The following is a 20008-nucleotide window of genomic DNA, read 5'->3' as shown; positions in this document are numbered from 1 at the left end:
TACAACCCATTCCTGAATCTCAGAAGCACGCCCCTTATCTGATTTAGGACGTCAGGACCCTTGTACAGTAGGTAATTTAAACTTATTCCCATGAATTCTTGGCTACTGTTCCAGACAATTCTTACAGGGGTAGTGGTTGAGTGAGGATTAGGAGCAACTAAATGACTGATATACCACTTAGGTCCCTTCCAGCTATCGATTTCCTCTTGGGTGACTTTAACGGCAGCCCTTCTTGAGACCATATCGTGGATTTGCTCTCTGTACGCAGCCTTCCATTCCAGCTCCCTCTCCAGTCGTTTCTCAGTGTTTAAAAAGGTTGCTTCCACTGCACGTCGATTGTCAGGCAGCGTTGCGGGGTCTCCTTTCCACGGGTAAGCTGCGTCCCAGTGAGGGGATTCGCTGTGCTTGTCAGCTTGCACGTAGGTGAGACATTCCTTTATTTTCTCCAAGTCTCTTTCCTCTCCTAGGGTCATTTCCTTGCCTCCAGGGGGGCACCTACCGCATCTGCAGCCACCACACTGAGGATCACAGGCGGCGCCAATACTGTCCCACTTGAACCATTCAAAAACGTATTTGTTGGTAGTTGCAGTGTTTCGGAGGATTGCGTCTTCTTCTTCCACCGAAACTCCACTGGGTCCTTCCGTCTTCACGAGAATCTCTTTGTACGCCCTTGAAGCTGTTCTCATTGACCTAGCGAAATGTGTTTCAGACCTGTGTACTGCTAGGTCTATCACTTCAAAGAGGTCAGGATGCGTTCCAGCAACAGTCTTCCCAAGGGGGCCATCCCAGAGGACGAGGTCTCCAACTACTCTGACTGGCTGTGGGACCAGGCGACCCTCCCTGTGGCTAATCAACAGGTCGATCTTTTCGGGCCGGACCAAGTCCTTGAGTGGAACATTTGGAAAGAACTTCTGCAGATGCTGTGGCGTGACAGCCTGGTTCACCTTCGCAACATCTTCCAAGCCGTAACAAAGGAGTTTGTGCTCTGCTATTGTACCTTTGGGAGTTTTTACTCTCAGCCTCAGGGTATACTTCTTGGTAGTAATGGTTTTCTCCATCCCTCCAACACCTTGGACAATCAACTTAATGTTCTCACCATTTAGCTTGAGACGCTCTGCTGCTTTATTAGAGATATAATTAGTATCTGAAGCGAGATCAATCAACGTACCGACTAGCTGGCCAGAGTTTGTCGTCACATCCAACAGCATCATTATGACAGGGCACTCTTTTGGCTCACAACCGGTGCTAGCACACACTTTTGTCGTGATCTTATTTGACAAGGCTTCTTTGAACTCTGCTCGCAGCTCTGGAGAAAGTTTGGCAAGGAGCTCCTCCTGTTTGTTGGTTAGTCCAAGCCACCTTTTCCCAAATTTTGCCTCGCTCTGCTCTCCACTCTTTTCCTCTTTCTTCTTGATCTGTGGCTTTGGACAGAGCAAGTAATTGTGGTCTGAAGAGCCCTCTTTCTGACAGTCATCCTTTAAGCATAGATACTTTTGGCAGCCGCCATCGTCAACATGAAGGCACAAGCACTTAAAGCATGCTCCTGCTCTCCTAAGCTGAGCCTTCTTGCCTGTCAGATTGAGCTTCTTGAAGACCTTGCAGGCGAACAGCCTACCTCCGTTCTCATGATGCATGAGCTTGGTTGAGAGCCCTTTAGGGTGTTTCCTGATGTGGCTCTGGTGAATGCCCTCCTTTCTTTTTTCTTTTCGCTTGACCTCTCAGTATTGTCCGCCGGGCTAGGCTGTAGCTGGTCTAGCTCCTCAAGAATGTCCTCCTGCTTTTTAAAGTATTGCAGTAGACAGTCAAAGTGGTTGCGTGGTGAAAACCCGCTTCCAGGGTCATTTTTGTGTGTTAACCACTTTTCTTTCAGGGAGTCAGGAAGCTTACTTTCAATCGACTGCACAACCACTCGGTTCTTTACAGCATCTTCCTCCCCTAAGACTTGTAGGTCACGAAGAGCTCTCTCCACGGCTTGAATCAGTTCGATTGTCTTCCTCGGATGGTTTCCTTTGATGGAGAAAAGTCCTTGCACTTCTTGTGCAATCAGCAGCACTATTTTCGGCTTATTTCCGTACTTGTTGTCCAGGAGCCTGAACACGTCGTTGGTGGATCCACAGCTGGACAATACGAGGTCCCTCTTGACTCTTTCATCTAGGCTTCCCAAGAGATGGAATTTCCTCAACATTTTCCAATCCATGAGGGTTTCCCAGACGTTGCAAGTCCTCCCATTCAGCTTTCCAGCGGTAGTAATCCCTCATATTACCAGTAAACATGGGCAAGCGTGCACGTTCTAGGCTGATCTGGGGCCTGTAGTTGTAAGCCCCAACTGGCTCCTCCTGCTCCACAGTTTTCACTCTTCCCAGTTTCTCTTTGTCTTCGGATTGAGAACCGCCTTTCCATGCCCACTCATCCCACATTTTTTCACACCTTTTCTTCAACTTCCGGATCTGGTCCTTTGACTCTGTTGCCTTGGACCGAGGGATCAAATCTTTCCACTCATCCAATCCTCGTTCGAAGTTGTAGACCTCCCGTTCCAGGTTCCTATGAATCAATTCACATTCCCTCCTGGTCATATGGTGGTGATCGGTTGCCTCTGCCTGGTCCATGGCTGATCCAGCCTCTTCAGTGAGGGTGGTAATTTCCGCCTCAGCGAACCTTGTCCAGAAGCTGATCAGGATGATTTGTTCAGTTTCATAAAACTTACAGTCACATTCTGTTGTTTTTCCGTCAATGTTTTCCGCCTTCTTTTTGACTTCATCGTCGTCCACTTCTCTCAGGGCCGTGGCATACTCAAACCCTGCATCTCTGACTCTGGAGTGATCCACTTTAAAGTTCCTCCACTCACTTCTCATTTCACTTTCCCCCAGTGCACTAGCTCTGGAGGCGAGGTAATTGGCTCTTCTAGTAAACGCAGTCTGGGCTGCTGACCGCTTCTGTTTTAGCCTCTCCAGCTCCTCCTCTGATGCTGCCATCTTGCCAACTTTTCTAGCGTTGAACTAAAGTTCAAGTGTTTTCCGCCAACTGGGTTTTAAGTAGTCCTTTAACTGTAGACTCTATCCTCTTCTTGGCTTTCACTCATTAATGATTTGCCTAGTAAGTCAGCAGATGAGCAGACAGCTTTATGGGTGGACTGTTAGCTTATCAGAAGTTAGTCTCATGACGAATGTTCTAGTCCTTAAATTATCCATGTAAAAAGAGAACCATGGTTTATGACTGTTAGGATTTTTCATTATTTAGCCCTCCGAAAAGGCTCACCAGGAAGCACACAATGTCATGACGAACAATTTGTATTTTATTATGGATCCAAGGCAGCAGCTACTCTTCCTGGGGTCCAGCAAAATTAAGGCAGTTATACATTTAAAAAAACATTACAATACATTCATAACAGATTTCACAACATATTAAGTGTATGCCCTCAGGCCTCTACTCTACTACCACATGTCTATAACACAAAATCCATGTGTACATGTGTGTATAGTGCATATGTTATTGTGTGTTTGTATGCATGTGTCTATGTTTGTGTTGCTTCACAGTCTCCGCTGTTCCATAGGTGTGTATTTTTACCAGTTTTTTAAATCTGATTCTACTGCTTGCATCAGTTACCTGATGTGGAATAGAGTTCCATGTAGTCATGGCTCTATGTAGTACTGTGCGCCTCCCATAGTCTGTTCTGGACTTGGGGACTGTGAAGAGAACTCTGGTGGCACGTCTTGTGGGGTATGCATGGGTGTCCGACACCTCTTACAAAAACAAGCAGTGATGAAGTCAATCTCTCTTCCACTCTGAGCCAGGAGAGACTGACATGCATGTCACTAATGTTAGCTCTCCGTGTACTTTTAAGGGCCAGCCATGCTGCCCTGTTCTGAGCCAACTGCAATTTTCCCAAGTCCCTCTTTGTGGCACCTTACCACACTACTGAACAGTAGTCTAGGTGCGACAAAACTAGGGCCTGTAGGACCTGCCTTGTTGATAGTGTTGTTAAGAAGGCAGAGCAGTGGTTAATTATGGACAGACTTCTCCCCATCTTAGCTACTGTTGTATCAATATGCTTTGACCATGACAGTCTACAATCCAGGGTTACTCCAAGCAGTTTAGTCACCTCAACTTGCTCAATTTCCACATTATTCATTACGAGATGTAGTTGAGGTTTAGGGTTAGTGAATGATTTGACCCAAATACAATGCTTTTAGTTTTGGAAATATTCAGGACTAACTTATTCCTTGACACCCATTCCGAAACTAACTGCAACTCTTTGTTAAGTGTTGGAGTTATTTCAGTTGCTGTAGTAGCTGACGTGTATAGTGTTGAGTCATCCGCATACATAGACACACTGGCTTTACTCAAAGCCAGTGGCATGTCGTTAGTAAAGATGGAAAAAAGAAAGGGGCCTAGACAGCTGCCCTGGGGAATTCCTGATTCTACCTGGATTATGTTTGAGAGGCTTCCATTAAAGAACACCCTCTGTGTTCTGTTAGACAAGTAACTCTTTATCCACATTATAGCAGGGCGTGTAAAGCCATAACACATACATTTTTCCAGCAGAAGACTATGATCGATAATGTCAATAGCCGCACTGAAGTATAACAAAACAGCCCCCACAATCTTTTTATCATCAATTTCTCTCAGCCAATCATTAGTCATGTGTGTAAGTGCTGTGCTTGTTGAATGTCCTTCTCTATAAGCATGCTGAAAGTTTGTTGTCAATTTGTTTACAGTAAAATAGCATTGTATCTGGTCAAACACAATTTTTTCCAATAGTTTACTAAGGGTTGGTAACAGGCTAATTGGTTGGCTGTTTGAGCTAGTAAAGGGGGCTTTACTATTCTTAGGTAGCGGAATTACTTTTGCTTCCCTCCAAGCCTGGGGGCACACACATTCTAGTAGGCTTAAATTGAAAATATGGCAAATAGGAGTGGCAATATCGTCCGCTATTATCCTCAGCTATTTTCCATCCAAGTTGTCAGACCCCGGTGGCTTGTCATTGTTAATATGTTTGTAACCACGTTGGTAGGTTGACTGATAACCTGATCCAGTTTGCAGGCACTGGTTACAGTTTGAAGCTTTCTCTTGAGTGGGCAACCTGATGAAAGCCAGTCAATATTTAAACCACCCAGAAAGTATACCTCTCTATTGATATCACATACATTATCAAGCATTTCACACGTTATCCAGATAGTGACTGTTAGCACTTGGTGGTCTATAGCAGCTTCCCACCAGAATTGGCTTTAGGTGAGGCAGTACTTAACATGAGATCCTCTCTAATCTTCACAGGAATGTGGTTCTGAATATAAACAGCAACACCTCCACCATTGGCATTTCTATATTTTCTGTAAATGTTATAACCTTGAATTGCTACCACTGTATCATCAAAGGTATTATCTAAGTGAGTTTCAGAGATAGTCAGAATATGAATGTCATCTGTTACTAGCAAATTATTGATTTCATGAACCTTGTTTCTTAAGCTACATATGTTAACGTGGGCTATTTTGAGCACTTACTTGTTTTTATTGCTTTACTGGGAAGCTTAGCAGCAGTAGATGTGCTCATGTTCTTTATGTTAGTGCACGGTGAGCTGCACACAGTGGAATGCCTCCTTCAAGTAACAGACACATCTCAACATCAACTGTTCAGAGGAGACTGTGTGAATCAGGCCTTCATTGTCGAATTGCTGTAAAGAAACCACTACTAAAGGACACCAATAAGAAGAAGAGACTTGCTTGGGCCAAGAAACACGAGCAATGGACATTAGACCGGTGGAAATTTGTCCTTTGGTTTGCAGTCCAAAATGGAGATTTTTGGATCCAACCGCCGTGTCTTTGTGAGACACGGTGTGGGTGAACAGATGATCTCGGCATGTGTATTCCCCATCTTAAAGCATGGAGAAGGAGGTGTTATGGTGTGGGGCTGCTTTGCTGGTGACACTGTCTGTGATTTATTTAGAATTCAAGGCACACTTAGCCAGCATGGCTACCACAGCATTCTGCAGCGATACGCCATCCCATCTGGTTGGGCTTAGTGGGACTATCATTTGTTTTTCAACAGGACAATGACCTCCAGGTTGTGTAAGGGCTATTTTACCAAGAAGGAGAGTGATGGAGTGCTGCATCAGATGACTTGGCCTCCACAATCCCCCGACCTCAACCAAATTGAGATGGTTTGGGATGAGTCGGACGGCAGAGTGAAGGAAAAGCAGCCAACAAGTGCTCAACATATGTGGGAACTCCTTCAAGACTGTTGGAAAATCATTCCAGGTGAAGCTGGTTGAGAGAATGCCAAGAGTGTGCAAAGCTGTCATCAAGGCAAAGGGTGGCTATTTGAAGAACCTCAAATCTCAAATCTCAAATATATTTTGATTTGTTTAACACTTTTTTGGTTATTTCATAGTTTTGATGTCTTCACTATTATTCTACATTGTAGAAAATAGTAAAAATAAAGAAAAACCCTTGAACGATTAGGTGTTCTAAAACTTCTGACCGGTAGTGTATGTACAGTATGTACGCAGACACACACACAAATACACACACACATACACACACAGGTTTTGTGCATTAACAACCTGAAAATTTAAATTCTGCCGATTTAATGAACTAACTTTTCAATGAAAACGCTTTTCTGTTAGTTACCACCTTTTACACACACACACACACACACACACACACACACACACACACACATGCACACACACACACACATCCCCATTTCACCTCCCCGTGCTGGAAAGACCCTATAATGTAGTGAGCAGTGACGCACATTCCCACAGAAGGCTTTTAATGTTTTACAAGGCCAGCACTTCAAAATGCATGCAGACACTTAGTGCGGAGGTGAGACTAAATAAAGCGTGTGATGCTATGCAGGATACCCAGAGAAACTTAAACAGCCTCATTGAACTCTTTATGGATTCTGCTGATGGAGTTATGTAGGCTGTAACTAGGGCCCAGTTTTTCCTTGTCAGGTCACGTTTTCAGGTAAGGAAAAACGTTGGGTTCATGACATGGCTCATAGACACCCAGGCATTGCACTACTCATTGTGGCTAGTCAACCATGAACATATTCATAATGCACAGTGTGTGTTCGGTCAAATGCTATATATTTTGAATTACATCTCTGGGGTCATTTTATCATAACAGCCAGTTCTTTACAGACATATAGCTCCTTATATCACATGTATTGATCCTGTATCGGTCCCCAGACCCTTACCTTACTCCCTATAAGTTCTACATACACGTGTGTTTAGTTTTACATCAGCAGTCTAGACCCCACTACCCCTTACCCCCTCTGTCTCTTCCTCTGTGCTATTTCACCATCTACTGTATCTGATACTGTAGCGCTCTACTCTCCTAGCTAGACTGTTGACCACATTTCTGGTCTCCACTCACTCCAGACTCACTCCAGACTCTCAGCCTGTGAATTAAAGGTGATATTGTGTCAGTTTCTGAGTGCAGACAAACACCACTGAGAGCCTCTGGTTCCTGAGCTGCTTCTGTTTTTTCTGGGGTTCTCTACAGCTGTGTCAACACAGAGTCTATCTGAATAAAACAGTGTCCGTCCAATGTAAGGAACAAGAGTTCACCACTCTCTCTCTCTCTCTCTCTCTCTCTCTCTCTCTCTCTCTCTCTCTCTCTCTCTCTCTCTCTCTCTCTCTCTCTCTCTCTCTCCCCCCTCTTTCTCTTACTCTCTCTGAAGGTTAAAAGTAATCAAAGCACAATTTAGAGAAGGTCGCAGTGAGGAGGTGAGGCCCTTACATCTGCTACCCAGTCCACATTGCCCCTTTCCTTCCTTCCTCCTTCCCTCGGATCAGAATACTGGTTTGTTTTAGGGGATGTCTGGTTGTGCAGTTCCGTCTCTGTTTCTTGTGTAAGAGCTGTTTCGACGTCGTGAAGCTCGGTCTGCTAGACAAAACACTTTCTGAAATTCCAGAGAAGAGATGTGCTACTCCGGAATATTGAAGTTTTCTTTTTTGAGATTTCCCTCCTGAAGGGGACAGTTTGTGTGTGAGTGCATGTGGGTGTGCATGCGTGCGTCCGTGCGTGTGTGTGTCGGTGGTAAATAACCTCTCACTCAACGTCAACAAAACAAAGGAGCTGATCGTGGACTTCAGGAAACAGCAGAGGGAGCACGCCCCTATCCACATCGACGGGACCACAGTGGAGAAGGTGGAAAGCTTCAAGTTCCTCAGCGTACACATCACTGACGATCTGAAATGGTCCACCCACACAGATAGCTCAGGAGGCTGAAGAAATTTGACTTGGCACCTAAAACCCTCACAAACTTTTACAGATGCACAATTGAGAGCATCCTGTCGGGCTGTATCACCGCCTGGTACTGCAACTGCACCACCCGCAACCGCAGGGCTCTCCAGAGGGTGGTGCGGTCTGCCCAACGCATCACCGGGGGCAAACTACCTGCCCTCCAGGACACCTACAGTACCCGATGTCACAGGAAGGCCAAAAAGATAATCAAGGACAACAACCACCCGAGCCACGGCCTGTTCACCCCGCTATCATCCAGAAGGCGAGGTCAGTACAGGTGCATCAAAGCTGAGACCGAGAGACTGAAAAACAGCTTCTATCTCAAGGCCATCAGACTGTTAAATAGCCATCACTAGGCGGCTTCCACCCGGTTACGAAACCCTGCACCTTAGAGGCTGCTGCCCTATATACATAGACTTGAAATCACTGGCCACTTTAATAATGGAACACTAGCCACTTTAATAATGTTTACATATTTTTGCTTTACTCATCTCATATGTATATACTGTATTCTATTCTACTGTATTTTAGTCAATGCCACTCCGACATTGCTCGTCCTAATATTTATATATTTCATAATTTTATTCTTCTACTTTTAGATTTGTGTGTATTGTGTATATTGTTGTGAATTGTTAGATACTACTGCACTGTTGGAGCTAGAAACACAAGCATTTCGCTACACCCGCAATAACATCTGCTAAATATGTGTATGTTTGATTTGATTTGATTTGGTTTGGTAACTCGGTCTGAGGGCCTAAGGGCCTGGGGCTAAATGCAGTCCAGAGAAAAAGCTGCTTTGCTTGCACTGTGTACCTCTGACAATAATGGGGTTAGATTAGAGAAGTTATTTATGCTTGAATGCTCCCCAAAACCTTTTTCTTGGACAAATGCAGCCAAACCAATGTTTTATATTAGACTGTAGTAAAAAAACAAAAACAATCACTTCAAGTTCAGCATCCCAGGTGTATATCACAATGGCGTAATATGGAAAAAGTGGCTTATCCTTAAACCAAGGCACTCTCACCAGAAAATGGATTCATTGTATTAAATATACTGAACAAAAATATAAACGCAACATGTAAAGTGTTGGTCCCATGTTTCATGAGCTGAAATTAAATATTTTCCATACACACAAGAAGCTTATTTCTCTCAAATTCTGTGCACAAATTTGTTTACATCCCTGTTAGTGAGCATTTCTCCTTTGCCAAGATAATCCATCCACCTGACAGGTGTGGCATATCAAGAAGCTGATTAAACAGCATGATCATTACACAGGTGAACCTTGTGCTGGGGACAATAAAAGGTCACTAAAATGTGCAGTTTTGTCACACAACACAATGCCACAAATGTATCATGTTTTGAGGGAGCGTGCAATTGGCATACTGACTGCAGGAATGTCCACCAGAGCTGTTTCCAGAGAATGTAATGTTAATTTCTCTACCATTAGCTGCCTCCAACGTTGTTTTAGATAATTTGGCGCTATGTCCAACCGGCCTCACAACCGCAGACCACGTGTAACCATGCCAGCCCAGGACCTCCACATCCGGCTTCACCTGTGGGATCATCTGAGACCAGCCTCCCGAACAGCTGATGAAACGCAGGAGTATTTCTGTCTGTAATAATTCTGTTTTGTGGGGAAAAAGTTGTTCTGATTGGCTGGACCTGACTCCCAAGTGGGTGGGCCTATGCCCTCCCAGGCCCACACATGTCCGTGCCCCTGCCCAGTCATGTGAAATCCATAGATTATGGCCTAATTAATTGATTTCAATTGACTGATTTCCTTATATGAACTGTAACTCAGTAAAATTGTTGAAATTGTTGCATGTTGCGTTTATATTTTTGTTCAGTGTAGTTTCATTCACTAGTACTTTATGCATAGCAAAGTAGTATTGACATGCTATTAGACCCAGATAGATTTCAGAATAGATTCAATGAGGTAATGTTTAGAGCCCGTTAGACACAAACCAGGGCTGATATGAGGAAGTGGGCCAGACCCTGATAGGACGAGAATTGACCCCTCCCCCTTGGCTGTGACACAGACTGTCTTTGTGAGTAACTGGAAGAGACATGGCTCACCTCAATAGCATCAGACATCTGGACCTCTGTAACCCTTTGAATCCTGCTCCAAGCCTCTGAGTCTGTGAGCCTATCACACTGTGTCTATCTCACCATCAGGTCATATAAATGTCATAAGGACGACGATAACTGTACTCATGTTATAACCAAGGGAAATACTAATCCATGGTCCTGAGAGAGAGGCTTTAGAAAGAGATGGGTGACAAGACTGTCCCGGTATGCACACAGTGTGTGTATGTGTGTGTGTGTGTTTCAGATGAATTAATGTCCTGGGAGGCACACAAACACATATATGCATACACACACACAAGCCTAGGAAAGAGTGAAATATTAATGTTCCTGTCAGCAAGGCTTTTCTCTGGTTCCGTTCTCTCTCTCTTTAGTCAATGAATAATGGTGATTTTATCCTCCATTTTAAAACATATCTATCCAAATCATGGATAAAATGAGTTTCATTAAGATTAAGCTACTACTAGACTATACAGTCCTTTGTATTCATATTTTCATTCAATCTAAACTCTCAAGCATGTGTTATGTTATTTGAACTGAGAATATTTAATCCTTCAGTCATTGGAATATTTGACATGGCACAGATTTCTTTTGCCACATTTTACTGTGGTAACAGAGTAACACTTTTCCAACCAAATGATTCTGGGGACATTCCTCCAGGTCTTCCATCTGTCACGTTCCCTTCCCAACCGGAAAACCATCATCTGCCCACCTCAAATGTTCTTCTCCTTTCATAAATGTCTGTCTGCAGCGGTGGACCTCTGGTCTCCCGTTCAGGTTGTTGTTAGTGCACAGTACAGAATAAAATGTTTACAAGTACATGCATTTCGCTACACCCGCAATAACATCTGCTAAATATGTGTATGTGACCAATACAATTAGATTTGTTTCGATATTCAGAGAGCTGGACCTGACCAACAACTTTATGTGTGTGCCTGTGTGTTTTGTAGCGTCTGAGACGGAGCCTGCCTCCAGGCCTGCTGAGAAGGATCTCCTCTACATGGACCACCACCACCTCAGCTACAGGTCTGCCCACCATAGAACCAGGACCTGTACGCAGAGACCGCTCTGCCAGCATCAAACCCCTCCACGACAGTCCACCATGCAGGTAGCATGCACTATCCCCTAATACCTTTTTCTCTCCATCTCTCTCTCTCTTTCCCTCTTTTTCTCCTTCTCCCTCTCTCACTCCTAGACAACCACTATGCAGGTAGCAGCCCCTCTCCTCTTCGATAGACTCCCTCTCTCTCTGTTCGTCTTTCTCTCTCTCTCGCTACGTCCAGACATCAGACTTGCTTCCTGCTGCTTGAGATGCTTCTCGTAGGGGTCATCCTGAGGCCAGCAGTCCTCATAAGGCCCTCCCCAGCTGCAAACCCTCCTCCTTTATTGCCCGTCACAGTAGTGAAATATTAGACCTATAATGCACGTGCAACACTGACATATTTTCTTAGTCGTGAATGATGGATAGGTCATGAGGGAGTTTGAACTGGAGAATGTAGGATGTTATATGTGTATGTCTGTCTTTGAAGGAGACTGGTCTGTTTGTGGCTCCAGTCCTGTGGAGTGCTCCTCCAAGGCAGCTGGCCTACATCTGTACAGAGAGACAGAGTTTTAGCGTCCAGCAGTCTGTTGCCTAATCCTAAACTGACCCTAGTCCTCTACTTCCTACCCTTTACTCTCCAACCCCTAACTCCTAGCACTTTGTATATCCTAAAGATTTGGATATGTGTAAGGAACATGCAGAATAAACCACCTAACCTGAGATGATAGGATTCTTTGTAAGGAACATGCAGAATAAACCACCTAACCTGAGATGATAGGATTCTTTGTAAGGAACATGCAGAATAAACCTCCTAACCTGAGATGATAGGATTCTTTGTAAGGAACATGCAGAACAAACCACCTAACCTGAGATGATATGATTCTTTGTAAGGAACATGCAGAATAAACCACCTAACCTGAGATGATAGGATTCTTTGTAAGGAACATGCAGAACAAACCACCTAACCTGAGATGATAGGATTCTTTGTAAGGAACATGCAGAACAAACCACCTAACCTGAGATGATAGGATTCTTTGTAAGGAACATGCAGAATAAACCACCTAACCTGAGATGATAGGATTCTTTGTAAGGAACATGCAGAATAAACCTCCTAACCTGAGATGATAGGATTCTTTGTAAGGAACATGCAGAACAAACCACCTAACCTGAGATGATAGGATTCTTTGTAAGGAACATGCAGAATAAACCACCTAACCTGAGATGATAGGATTCTTTGTAAGGAACATGCAGAACAAACCACCTAACCTGAGATGATAGGATTCTTTGTAAGGAACATGCAGAATAAACCACCTAACCTGAGATGATAGGATTATTTGTAAGGAACATGCAGAATAAACCTCCTAACCTGAGATGATAGGATTCTTTGTAAGGAACATGCAGAACAAACCACCTAACCTGAGATGATATGATTCTTTGTAAGGAACATGCAGAATAAACCACCTAACCTGAGATGATAGGATTCTTTGTAAGGAACATGCAGAATAAACCACCTAACCTGAGATGATAGGATTCTTTGTAAGGAACATGCAGAACAAACCACCTAACCTGAGATGATAGGATTCTTTGTAAGGAACATGCAGAATAAACCACCTAACCTGAGATGATAGGATTATTTGTAAGGAACATGCAGAATAAACCTCCTAACCTGAGATGATAGGATTCTTTGTAAGGAACATGCAGAACAATCCACCTAACCTGAGATGATAGGATTCTTTGTAAGGAACATGCAGAATAAACCTCCTAACCTGAGATGATAGGATTATTTGTAAGGAACATGCAGAATAAACCACCTAACCTGAGATGATAGGATTCTTTGAGACATAAAGACGATAATGCACACCACTTTTGGGATTCATTCCTGACTGAGGTTTTGATATCCTGTGTGTTTTCCAGCATGGTGAACAGTGAGTCGTGGAACAGCTCTGTCATGCTCACCATCTCTAAGAGTCGCTCCATGTCTGCCTCCTACGCTGCTTCAGCCACCTCCAACCACCTCTACAACAGACGAATGACCAGACCAGGTGTGTGTGTGCGTGTTTGTGTGTGTGTGTGTGTGTGTGTGTGTGAGCAGACACTGAGTGACAAACAGAGAGTGACATTTGTGTCCCATCAGCACAGAACGGGTAATTTAGAATGATTCAGATTTTACGGGGCCATGTAAGAGATGCAAGAGACGGGTTACCCATTCTCTGTCCATTCACTGTGTGTGTGTGCCTATGTCGGTGCATGTGTGTGTGCATGTGTGTAATTGTGTGTGGGCAGTGTGTGCAATTTCTATTTAGTCTTTGTTTAAATCATGATCTGATTTGTTACATTTCGTTGAATCAGTCTTCCCTCCTAATAACCCTGTTCTCTCTCCAGGTTACCCCCCCTCCAACATATCACCTCTGGTCTCTCCCCTCCACTCCCCTCCGGTCCAGGGGAGCCCTGTCTCCAGCCCCACCACCAAGTCCTGCTCTGTGGACCTACCGGACCCTGTGGACAGCCAGGGAGAGAGGCCTGTGGCCCCCCGGGCCCCACACAGAGCTTTAACACACAGCATCAGTGCACCTAGCTCCACCACACCGCACTGGGGGCCACCATCGCTCTGCAGCAGGTAACACACACACATGTGGACACACACACATTCTTACATATATACACAAAACAGATACTGTCCTTTTTGCTGTCACAAAGAGGTACCACATACAGAACATACACACAGATAAAATATTGAACATTGCATTCTTGCCCGTTACTTCACTGATAATTGGCAGCGTTGTCTAGAAGACACTGAAGCAGAGACTGAGGAAGTCATGCATGTAGCTATAAGCTCAGCCTCGCTGAATCGGAGATGAGACATTGTTTAATGGCATCATGCTGGTTCACTGTCCTGTGTGTGTTTCTGTTCTGTCTGTTCGCATGTGCATGTGTGTGTCTTACAATGGGAGAGAGATGAGTAACCAGTCACATCATGAGCCTGTACTGAGAGAGGACAGAGAGCGAGACAGATAGAGGGAGAGAGGGAGAGAGGGAGAGAGGGGGAGGGAGACAAAGAGAGATGAAGAGACTTCCTCTGAGGCACATGGACTCACGCCAGAGAGAGAGAGAGAGAGAGAGAGAGAGAGAGAGAGAGAGAGAGAGAGAGAGAGAGAGAGAGAGAGAGAGAGAGAGAGAGAGAGAGAGAGAGAGAGAGAGAGAGAGAGAGAGAGAGAGAGAGAGAGAGAGAGAGAGAGAGAGAGAGAGAGAGAGAGAGAGAGAGAGAGGAGTGAGACAGTCAAAGAGAGAGAGAAATAGAAAGAGACTTCCTCTGAGGCGTTTGGATTCACGCTGCAATGTTCTAAGACAAGAGGACATGGATAAGGAGTACAGGTTGTCTTTATAGCGGCAACAAGATTTTCAGTCAAGATGAGTGATCTCAGGAAGGAAAGTCCACCACAGAAGAAATACAAAAAGACAATGATGAAGGGCACTGTGGACATAAAGGAAACATTTTGTAACGGTTTGCACTAGTGGATATGATTGGCTGAGAGAAATTGATGATAAAAGATTGTGGGAGCTGTTTTATTAGACCTCAGTGTGGCTTTTGACATTATCGATATCTAACAGAAGACAGAGGGTGTTCTTTAATGAAAGCCTCTCCAACATAATCCAGGTAGAATCAGTAATTCCCCAGCGCAGCTGTCTAGGCCCTTTTCCGTTTTTCAATCTTTACTAATGTTATGTATTCAGATGACTCAACACTATATACGTCAGCTACTACAGGGAGTGAAATTACTGCAACACTTAACAAAGAGCTGCAGTCAGTTTCAGAATGGGTGCTAAGAAATAAGTTAGTCCTTAATATTTCAAAAACTAAAAGCATTGTATTTGGGTTAAATCATTCATTAAACCCTAAACCTCAACTAAATCTTGTAATGAATAATGTGGAAATTGAGTAAATTGAGGTGACTAAACTGCTTGGAGTAACCCTGGATTGTAAACAGTCATGGTCAAAACATGTTAATGCAACAGTAGCTAAGATGGGGAGAAGTCTGTCCATAATAAAGTGCTGCTCTGCCTTCTTAAGAACATTATCAACAAGGCAGGTCCTACAGGCCCTAGTTTTGTCGCACCTGGACTACTGTCCAGTCATGTGGTCAGGTGACACAAAGAAGGACTTAGGAAAAATAGAATTGGCTCAGAACAGGGTAGCACGGCTGGCCCTTAAATGTACACGGAGCGCTAACATTAATAATATTAATGTCAGTCTCTCATGGCTCAAAGTAGAGGAGAGATTGACTTCATCACTACTTGTTTTTGTAAGAAGTATTGACATGCTGAATGCACCGAGCTGTCTGTTTAAACTACTAGCACATAGCTCGGACACCCATGCATACCCCACAAGACATGCCACCAGAGGTCTCTTCCCAATCCCCAAGTCCAGAACAGACTATGGGAGGCGTATAGTACTATATAGAGCCATGGCTACATGGAACTCTATTCCACATCAGGTAACCGATGCAAGCAGTAGAATCAGATTTTAAAAAACAGATAAAAATATACCTCATGGAACAGCAGGGACTGTGAAGAGACACACACACAGGCACAGACACAAGCATACACATACACATGATAACACACACACTCTACACACATGTACACATGGATTTTGTATTGTAGATATGTGGTAGTAGAGTAGTGGCCTGAGAGCACACTTAATGTGTTGTGAAAAGTGTTATGAAATGTAATGTCATGTAATATTTTTAATTGTATATAACTGCCTTAATGTTGCTGGACCCCAGGAAGCTAATGGGAATCCTTAATAAATACAAATACAAAAATACACCCCTGGATCTGGTTGTGTTGAGAGGAATAATGTTGTTGATCCTGGTTCAGCTAGAACAGCTGGTCTGATGATCTGAGAAGTGATCACTGACCTGGACTCTTTAGCCTTTTAGCTGGCCTTGCTTCCTCTAATGCTACTGAGGCGGTTAACTCTTCTCTTATCCTCTTGTTCTCTTTTCTCCTCTCCCATGAGATATGAATGGAGAGCCTTTTTTCATATAGTTGTTTACATGTTTTGAATATCCTTTGTTTATCTCTCAGCTGTGGTAGACCGTACAGCAGGCTGAGCCATGGGGAGGGATCTATTGACAAAGGGGACAGAATACCCCACCCTGGTAAGCAGTAAAAGGACACTATTATCTACTTAAGCAATAAGGCCCGAGGGGGTGTGGTAGATGGCCAATATACCACGGCTAAGGGCTGTTCATATGCACGACGCAACGCGGAGGGCCTGGATACAGCCCTTAGCCGTGGTAGATTGGCCATATACCACAAACCTCTGAGGTGCCTAATTGCTATTATAAACTGGTTACCAACGTAATTAGAGCAGTAAAAATAACTGTTTTGTCATACCTGTGGTATACGGTCTGATATACAACGGCTTACAGCCAATCAGCATTCAGGGCTCGAACCACCCAGTTTATTATTCTCCATATATGTCTTGCCTCTTAGTGTTACATTTCTATCTGCCGCGTCGTGAACGTGTCAACCACCTGACTTAACCCCTGACCCCTGATCTGTCCTGTCCAATAAGATGACCCGGCAGTGGCGTCGTCAGACTATGAGAGCACCTACGAGACCAACCACAGTGACAGCAGTGACTTTGCACAGAACGAGGAGGACAGGGAGGGGGTCAAGAATCCCTCTGACACCCAGGACGGGTGCAGGTCGTACCAGCCTGAGGGCATCGTCCTGCACCCCCTACTGCCACCTCCAGAGGTAGGTTCCACTATAGAAATGCATTGAGTGGAATGAAAATGGGTCTACAAATATGCTAAACATTTCATGGCTTGCATTATCAATCAATCAACACATTATGAAATGATGCACTTGATTCGAAGAGCAAATACCAAATAACACGCTATTTCCCTATACAGTGCACTACCCTACTTGTAACTTACTATTACCCATAGCCACTTTAAATGATACCTGACCCTTGATCCTGACCCCTGACATCTAGGACACACAGCCCATCCTGGCCCCGGAGCCTCTGGTGATGTCAGAGCTGGATCCTCTGATGACTCAACTCAACAGCTGGAACTTCCCCATCTTCAACCTGGTGGAGAAAACACATGGCCGCTCAGGATGCATCCTCAGCCAGGTGAGAACAGGCTTCAGCCAGGTGACAACATGCTACAGCCAGGTGAGACTTAGCTAGGTGAGATTTAGCTAGGTGAGAACCAGTGAGTACAGATGAGAACAGCACATCTTCAACCTGGCGGAGAAGACACACTGACAGTCTGGCTGCATCCTCAGCCAGGTAAGGATAGTTGCTCTGGATAAGAGCGTCTGCTAAATGATGTAAACGTAAATGTAGATACAGCCTTAGTCAGGTGAGGACAGGTGAGACTTAGCTAGGTGAGGATAGTCTTCAACCGGGTGGAGAAAACCCACGGCCGATTAGGCTGCATCCTCAGCCAGGTAAGGTTAGCTACTGTTGAGCCAAGTGAGAAAATCCCAGACCCATCCAGGTAAGGATAGGTATACAGGTAAGCATACTGCGGTGAAAACAGTCCAAGTGATAATGGCTCAGACTTCAAATCAAACTTTATTTAAAATGCATTTAAAATCGCAACACAATTAAGAAAATACATTATGACAATACAATGAAATAAAAAGCTAACAGGAAGCAGTAAAAAGGATGAATTAAAATAACATAAAACACAAATTACGTTAAAACAGTCACTAGGCCAAGCTAAAAACTTAAAGGTGATGTAAAAGCCTCAATGGTGTCTGCCCCTCTTACCTGACAGGGCAAGCTGTTCCATAACTGAGGGGCTTTGATAGATAGAGAATGCTCTGCTCCCCGGTTTGTCCATCAAGTGACGCCTGTGAATAAAGCACTGTGAGATATGCGTGGGATTACACTGCCATCTACTGGTTGAAACAGGAGTTACAAGTTATTGGAATTGCAGTGTACTGCAAACCAAGACAGCAGTAGGGTCATTCCACGAAATGAGTCCCATTTGGGTAGTGTAACTTGGTGAAAAACAACTTTTTATTTCACAAAATTTTAACAGTCTGTCATGAAGAGCACATGTTCAACTTAATAAAAAACATGTTCTCCCATCTCAAGAGGTTCATAAAAAATGATATAGTAAGTGCCTATTAAGTGCCAAATAAAGTATGAGTTGACCGTAACAGGGTTAACGATTTCATCTTAAATCAGCCATAAATGTCCTTGTGACAGGTGGAATGGAAGATTGTTGTGTGCAACAGGGAGGGCCAATTGAATGCAAGCTTCACCAACAAAAATCAAATTGTTAAAGTAACTATGTGTTTCCAGATTTCTATGAAATATTACATTTTACATTTTACATTTAGTTATTTATTTATTGACCTATAATGAATTACAATATGAGTGAAATCGTTTTCCTTCCAAATTGTGTTAATTAAGTATGTTAAAAAACATATTTTCTGTGTTCGAATGGTGTGGGCTTACCCCAATAACAGAATACGAGTAGACCACTGATTGGCCAGCTCATCCCCTATGAGGAAATAGCAAGCATTTTTGAAACAGTCTGTTTGAGATACAGATTTGAGGTTTTTATATGTTTTTCTTCTCCAATTTATGCTTTGGCCACAAATACGAGTATAGGATCAGTCAACAACATTATTTGGGTATGAGTTAACAGAATATAACATTTTAAAAGTGAGATTTTCACTGTAAAGTTACTTTTAAAAATGTCTAGACTGTCTATCTATCTATGGGTAACAGGGTTGACGTGTTATACTCGACCCACTAAGTTTCCCAACACAAAGCACCAGAAAATGGCCAGAAAGAGTAGAACCAGCTCACTTGCTTTTACAATATGATTTGATTATTAGATGTAACATTTTTCTTTTGAAACAAATATTTAAAAGGAATAGTTTCACCATATTAAAACGAGAATTCACTTCACGTAACAGGGCTGAACTTAAAATGAGGGACGGGTTGTTGTTTTTTACCTTAATCACTAATCACCTGAAATAAATAAAAAGCTTTGACATTATCAAAGCAACAAAATAACTAGGGCTTTACTATGATGGTGAAAACTTGGAGAGATTTTGGGATTAAGTGGGTTAAAATCTTGCAAGATGTCACATATGGTGCACAGAGGCATAGCCACGGGAAGTAGGGGTGCTGAGGGTGCTGCAGCACTGAAAAATCAGAATAGATTTTTGTATTAATAAACATTTGTATTTGGGGGGGGGGGTGATGATTATTTTTTCACTAAAGTAGTGCACTGGGCCTTTACATGGGCCTTTACGTGAACAAAATGGGCACATGTGGTTACATGCAGCTCTCGCTTTGATCTCAAAACAAATGCATCTACTCACAACCGCTCATTCTGTAAACACAGTCCAGTTCAAAGTAAATAGCACAGATCCGTATATATGGCAATGGTCTATTTGCATATAGGCCTACTGCAGCTCTGATTGTTAATGCCACACCAGTCTGTGTAGAGTACAAGCTGAGTAGTGAGTGTCAATGCAATAGAATCCTACTCCGATGCGTTCTGCCTACAACAAAATCTCTTGCATAGTTCGTTTTGTTTCGGTATGTTGCATTGAAAGTGGTTAATATTGCGTTGGATTCGATCAC

The 20008-nt window shown here is 43.5% G+C and overlaps 1 protein-coding gene across 1 annotated transcript in view; it reads left to right on the top strand.

The window, feature by feature from the left end:
- Nucleotides 1-20008, top strand: part of LOC311129175 (cGMP-inhibited 3',5'-cyclic phosphodiesterase 3A-like) — a gene marked incomplete at both ends in the record, with an annotated part of 99980 nt that overhangs the window by 68279 nt on the left and 11693 nt on the right. The window contains 6 exons of the mRNA XM_084161488.1: nucleotides 11285-11442; nucleotides 13291-13418; nucleotides 13759-13993; nucleotides 16465-16538; nucleotides 16958-17142; nucleotides 17384-17524. Of these exons, the coding sequence (XP_084017614.1) occupies nucleotides 11285-11442; nucleotides 13291-13418; nucleotides 13759-13993; nucleotides 16465-16538; nucleotides 16958-17142; nucleotides 17384-17524 (921 nt within the window). The remainder of the gene's footprint in view (nucleotides 1-11284; nucleotides 11443-13290; nucleotides 13419-13758; nucleotides 13994-16464; nucleotides 16539-16957; nucleotides 17143-17383; nucleotides 17525-20008) is intronic.

This window comes from Coregonus lavaretus (assembly GCF_964263955.1).
Source record: "Coregonus lavaretus genome assembly, chromosome: 5".
NCBI classification, from domain to species: Eukaryota; Metazoa; Chordata; class Actinopteri; order Salmoniformes; family Salmonidae; genus Coregonus; species Coregonus lavaretus.
This window is presented reverse-complemented; position numbering and strand designations above follow the sequence as displayed.